At 27.7% G+C, this 6,691-nt stretch overlaps 1 protein-coding gene across 2 annotated transcripts; it reads right to left on the bottom strand.

Moving 5' to 3' along the window:
- Positions 1-899: 899 nt before the first annotated feature.
- On the bottom strand, positions 900-5,993 carry LOC105457293 (glutamate--cysteine ligase catalytic subunit). 2 transcript variants are annotated; one of them, XM_011701888.1, is made up of 9 exons: positions 5,881-5,993; positions 4,673-4,858; positions 4,428-4,600; positions 4,083-4,300; positions 3,588-3,956; positions 3,155-3,502; positions 1,617-1,798; positions 1,335-1,537; positions 900-1,228 (listed from the first exon to the last, which is right to left on the bottom strand). In XM_011701888.1, the coding sequence occupies exons 1-8, from the start codon at positions 5,925-5,927 to the stop codon at positions 1,360-1,362; spliced, it is 1,701 nt and encodes a 566-aa protein (XP_011700190.1). In that variant the 5' UTR covers positions 5,928-5,993; the 3' UTR covers positions 900-1,228; positions 1,335-1,359. The 2 variants fall into 2 exon arrangements, with proteins under 2 accessions (XP_011700190.1, XP_011700189.1); XM_011701887.1 differs by having other exon boundaries at positions 900-1,537.
- Between the last annotated feature and the right edge of the window lie 698 nt (positions 5,994-6,691).

The raw sequence follows: 6,691 nt of genomic DNA on the forward strand, positions 1-6,691 counted from the left end.
CCTATATATATATATATATATATATAAACATTTTTATAACATTTGTTATAAGAACTATCTATCGTTTAAGCTAATGTTTTAACACTTAATTTGCATTTTTTTGTGTGCATTTTTAATTCAATTATATTTATTCAGTGCATGTGCTAAACAGAAAAACAAGTAATATTACTTAACCAAAAATACATATAATATTTAAAAACGTATTGGAAAATAGTTATCTTTGTAATAAAGATAATAACTGTTATAATAATCATATTGCGTTATTTAAACGCTTTAAACACTGAAGTACATTCAAATTTTTATAAGTAATGTCCGCATAAATGACTTTTCATTATAAACTCTTTTGGTGAAATAAATTTTTAAAATTATATGAAAAAAAGAGATAGCTGATTAAACTATACATATTATATCATAAAATTTGAATAGTTAACGTTGCATGTTATTAATTAACATTTTCATATAATAAACTGAATAATATATCCTGTAACACATTTTTTAAATACACTTCACTTTATTAAGAGATCTGAAGGAAGAATAATCATTTATGAGCGGAAAAATCGTAATAAAAAATAACTTATATTAACTACTGTCATCCTTTATGAAAAAATACTATCAAATCAGTGAAAAAACTACTATAAGAAATAGCGTACAGAAATATTGGATTCAAATAATTTTTCAATAATTTTCAATCGTTTTTTCGCAAGTCCAATAGTATTTTTCCATAAGGAAACAATTTAAAATTAGTTTTAAAAAAATCTTAAAGTAAGGTATTACTGTTATTAAAAATTAATTCTGTTCTCTTAGTAAATCAATTCTATAAAAATTAATTCTGTTCTCTTAATAAATCATCAAACTTCTAATTTTTAACTACATACATATACTGTGTTATTAATATATTATATAATTAAACTTATTTATTCAATTAGCAAATTTTTGAATATACAATAGTATTGAAAGATACAAACGAATTAGATACAAATATAATATGTGGAATGTAGGTTCATTGGTTTATCATTATAACAATACTAATATTTTCTTCTACACATTATTTATACTCAATACTGTTTCCACTTTTTAGAGCTTGTTAGAAATTATGAAAATTATAAATATCATATTATACATTTATATTTAGTAAATAAAAGCAATGTAGCATGTATAACAAATGGAATATAAAATTACAAATATAAAACTATGAAACTTCATATTTTGCGCTATTCTCGTTTCTTTCCTATTATGTAAAAATATTAACGCAGAAATGTATTTATGTAAATATGTAGGTTAACGGCATCAAATATATGTAACAATGTTACAAAAGTATAAATTTACAGATTTACCTGAAATACTTCGATATCGTCATCGTTAACAATTTGTTGTTGAACACTTTTCTGCTTTAGCAACAGCAGCAGGTATGGTATCGGTAGTTTTAGATGATACACACTGTCCAAGTAATTCTGGACACGATATATCATTGGAAACGATGCTTTGGATTTTTCTTAATAAATCGTAATTGATGCGCTGTGTTATTACAGCATCATGCCTGTTTTTGATATTTTATTAAAGAAATATCGTATTTAAAGAATAATACCAGTTTAAAGAAAAAGAATATACTTGCTTACTTATATTCAGGATGTGAAGTGACCTCTTTTCTCAGCCAAGCGGCAGTTGTTAAAAGTTCACCAGAAGCTCGTTTTTGTATTAATTTTAGATATCTTTGGATAGTGCAGTGTGTATCAGCGTCTACATTCATATTAGCCAGATATGAGTTTACAAGTGGCACAAGACCAGGAAAAACGCCATTCTGAAAACAAATAAATATAATAAAATGTATTATTCATAAAATACATTTATGAAATTCTTATAACAGGAAAAATTTTGTATAAATGTATAAATTAAAATATAAATTAATAAATTAAATATTACGTTTAATTTATATGTAAATATAAATATATACAGGGTGTCTCGTAAAGACCGGACCAACGCTTAAGGATAGATTCCTGAGATCATTTTAAAACAAAAGTTCCAATACCAAAATTTTGAGTACTATAATAGTTTTTGAATTATAAGTTAACTAATCAGATCGTCTAAAATTAGCGCGCTCAGGTACGGCACAACGCAAAGTTCTAAAAACAAAAGCTAACTTATCGCCTCTTTTATTAATATATTGATATAAGGATTACATATGTGATTATAAAATTATTTTTATTGATATTTCTGCAAACACATTGTGCAATAACATTGTACAGTAATATTTTCTTTTTTATAATAACACTTTTTGTTTTTACATAATACATAATAATAAATTTTACATAATACAAGCACAAACTGTCAGATAACATTTCATTCAAAAATCTGTTATTAATTGCATATCTTAAAGGCAAAACTGTAGTTATCAAACGGTACGTAATTAGCAAATGATACTTGCCCTACAATTATTTTACAAAATAAGCTATTATTGCTAATATCCTAAAATAAAATTGTATAACATTTTCATGTTTGTTTTCTTCGGATTATTTTAATAAAATTTTTAAAGTGTACTTGAATGAGTTTTATTTTAGGATATTAGCAATAGTAGCTTATTTTGTAAAATAATTATAGGGCAAATATCATTTGCTAATTACATATCGTTTGATAACTACAGTTTTGCCTTTAAGATATGCAATTGATAACAGATTTTTGAATGAAATATCATCTGACAGTTTGTGCTTTATGTATTATGTAGAAACAAAAAGTGTTATAAAAAAGAAAATATTATTGTACAATGTTATTGCGCAATGTGTTTGCAGAAATATCAATAAAAATAATCTTATATTCACATATGTAATCTTTATATCAATATTAATAAAAGAGGCAATAAGTCAGCTTTTGTTTTTAGGACTTTGCGTTGTGCCGTATCTGAGCGCGCCAACTTTAAATAATCTGATTAGTTAACTTTAAACACTTATAATTCAAAAACTATTATAGCCTCAAAATTTTGGTATTGTAACTTTTGTCTTAAAATGTTTTCAGGAATCTACCCTTCAGCGTTGGTCCGGTCTTTATGGGACACCCTGTATAAATATAATTAAAAAAAAAACATAACAAGATATATAACAATATAAGCAAACTTTTAAAAAAACATCTTTACTTATGTATTTTTGGTTTAATAAGTACCTACCTTTCCATTGATAATTTCATTAATTGTAAACTCTGTGTACTCGGATTGAGTGTTATCAGATTTTATGTCGGAAGTAATATCATGACGAAACCAAAATTTCTCTACTTTCACTGCATCTCTTTTCTGCGCCTTGACCATATTTTGATCCACTTTGCTGATCGGAATTAAAAGATTTAGCTTATAACTCAGAATAACTCTCGTCAATAGTACCGTGAAACAAACTATCGCGGCATTTTCGAAGTCTGTAATCTGAACTTCACATGGACGGAATTCTACACGCCAACCGATAGAGGAGTTTGGTGGTGGCGGTTTAAAGCGCATAGTTTGCCAGTTTGTAGACTGTATATTCTGAAATAATATTGCAGTTTATGACTATAAAAGCGTTCACTGTGATCACAATATTGAAAAGTTGACATTGCAATTGTAAACTTACTTCGAAATGATCAGTATCTTCCAAATCGTTCTGATGTACTTTTTCGGAAAATAAGGAAACACTATCTCTGATAAACAGATGAGCTATGTGTTGCGCAAGTAAATGATCAATTCCATTGTCCAAAAGCTGTTTATATATCTCGTCGTCATACGTCAAAGGGACATCGTTATATTTTTCACCTTGTTCGCTAAGGTACGAATCGATAGAATCGTATCTAGACTTGCTAATCCTAAATTTATTTTCTTTAAGGGGTTTTAATCCACGTTCTTCTTGCGTCCTGCAGTCTACTGACGAAGATATGACGCTCCATCGACAATCAACATCACTTATATAACCTCGATAAAACGGACTGGCAGCGGTTAAAGCCAACTGTCGAATGTTAAAGAAATCTTCTGTAACGTACGCATGAAAAAACACTCTATATGCCGCTATTATTTAATAAAAAAGAAGAAACAAAATTTAAAAAATCAACCGGCTATAGCATTTAATACTAACCATGATAGGACATAAAGGTGTCAGTTGATCGTACAATGTTCTTGCTTCTTCTATGTTACATGCCTGAAAAGTAAGTTGCAAACAACAACATCCCATCCCAAAACCCATTGCATCCATATAAATGTAATTATCTTTAGCTGCTTTTGAAGAGGATCCATCATCTCCCTTGCTTGTGAAGTCTTCTTTAAATAACAGTGGTACATTTTCATCTCTGTAAACTGAGAAAATTTATTTATATTACGTCGAGTGAAAAATTATTCAGATTTTACTATTAAGTATCTACGATATTATAATTCTAAAAATATATTAAGAAATTGAGGTCATTCATAATATACTGCTACATACTAGGAATGTTTATAGCAACTTTCTCTCGACGTCGTTCTCTAATATTTCTGGTCAATGTCTTGAAACGTGGATGACCGGGATATATAGCGTCATCAGGAAAAAATAAACTTCTAGAGGCACCACTATTGGGTGTCGGATGAGTAAGAGGTTCGGTAAAATCAGGAGCTCCTACTCTGCGACATAAATAATAAAATTAATAAAATAAGAACAAATATGAAACAGTAATGTTTTCTTTTTATAACTACCTTGGAAAAACAGTTAATGACATTAAGACTTCATTAGGATGGAGTAATTTTGTTGCCTCTTGCCTTCGATAGCGCATATTAGCTTCAACAACGTTAAAATGAGCTAACAATCCTCCATATGGTTTTCCTGGAGTTCCTTCAAGCATATAAGCACCATATTCTGGTCTCCAAAGTGATTTTATATTGCTGTGAAAATAACAGTGTTACAATAATTTGATATTTATGAAGTAAACCTTGGCACAAAATAAAACAACAATTTGGCAGGTTTTATCAATTACAAATTTTTCACGAATTTTTAACAGAATCTTAACTTCTTGTGCCAAAGGTTAGATAAAAGAAAATTATAATTTTTTTTTGCTGCAGTCTGGAAAAGGAAGATTTCTTATACTTTTCAACATACTGACTATTGTCAGTCAGTCGTTTTTCATCGTTGAAATGTCTGGTAAAAAATCTGATGAAAATGACTACAGCCTTTGAAAAGGTTTGAAATTAAAGCTTGAACATTGTACTTTAAAATAAAAATATTGATTCTTTCATCATAGACATCATCGAACCGCTTTGTTTTAATGGTAAGCAAACGTGCATAAAATGGTATAGAATCCCATTTAACTTACAACAAACCATTACATATAAGAAAAATGTCAATTAGGACTTAATATCTGAAAAAAATTATAGTTTGCTCTGAGCTTAAATGCAACATTATATGCATGTACACTTATTCCTAAAACAAAGCGCATTAAAAGTTCGATGATGCCTGCACGGTGAAAGATTCAATGTGTTTATTGTAAAATACAAGCAATGTTTAAGCTTTAATTTGAGCTATTTTCGAAGTCTCTAGTACATCGAGTTTATAAGATACAAATTTACAAAGGTAAAAATTGCATTTTTGTGGGACTTCAATCTCATTTTTCTCAATAGCGTGACAAGAAAAAACATTTTCGCTTGCAAATTCAAAGACTGTAAAAAATTCTCTTTTTTTCCAGAATGCAAATTTTAGTACCTCTGTGTTATTTATTCTTTAACTTCTTTTATTATATTTTCTTGAATTTCAAATTAAATAAAGATTTCTTAAAATTATCTTAAACAGCGAAACAAAAAGGTAGTATTTCAAAGCTTATTTAATAAATTCTACTATTTACACACTATTGTGAAATGTATACAGAAAAATTAAGTATTGTAATATCAATATATATTTAACTTAGACTTACTCTGGATCTTCATTTTCTTTCTCATTTAAAATTCTTAATATTTCCATAGCTCTTAAACTAAGCTTTGCAGTTTTTGCATCATCATCAAATTTTACGAGTATGTATTCTACCTATATAAAAATAATTGCTATATCAGAAAATTATTAACATATTTATTAAGTACTAATGTAAATATTGAGAAAAAAATAATAGAGCGATTTGTTACATTACAAAATTAGTTACATTATAAATAAAGTAGCTAATATTCTAGCTATATGAACAGGATATCCCATTTTAAATGATTATCTCTCAAAATTGTATTGGTTTTCAATTTTAAAGAAAAAATGTTTCAGACAAAAAATTGTATAGTCTATACGGAAGGCAAATATTAATAAAATCAATTTTTCAAGATCATATAAAGATTATCATTATTTTTTTAAATAGAATTATATGAGCAACAATAAGTGATCTTAAATCGAAATGAACCGAAATATAACAAGGAAAGGAACTGTTTTTTCGGTAAAGGTTTAAGCTAAACGTTCATGCTTAATAATATTTCGAATGTATGTATATATATACACTGCTCAAAAAAATTATGGCATAGAAAAATTTTGAGCAAAAATTGGTCAACTTTGATTAATGGTAACTCCGCGAAAAATCATCGTAAAATGATGAACTTTTTTTCAAATGAAAGCTTGAAATCTCTACTTTAAGATACTGTGAGTCGATTTTTAATTTAATGCACCCCTGTTGCTGTAAACTCTTAAATCTGAGAGCATGTTTGCCACACTGAAAATTGCAAAGTTTGAACGAGTGCACGCACTTACTAAAA

The sequence above is a fragment of the Wasmannia auropunctata genome, unplaced genomic scaffold, assembly GCF_000956235.1.
Source record: "Wasmannia auropunctata unplaced genomic scaffold, wasmannia.A_1.0 LD335295.1, whole genome shotgun sequence".
NCBI classification, from domain to species: Eukaryota; Metazoa; Arthropoda; class Insecta; order Hymenoptera; family Formicidae; genus Wasmannia; species Wasmannia auropunctata.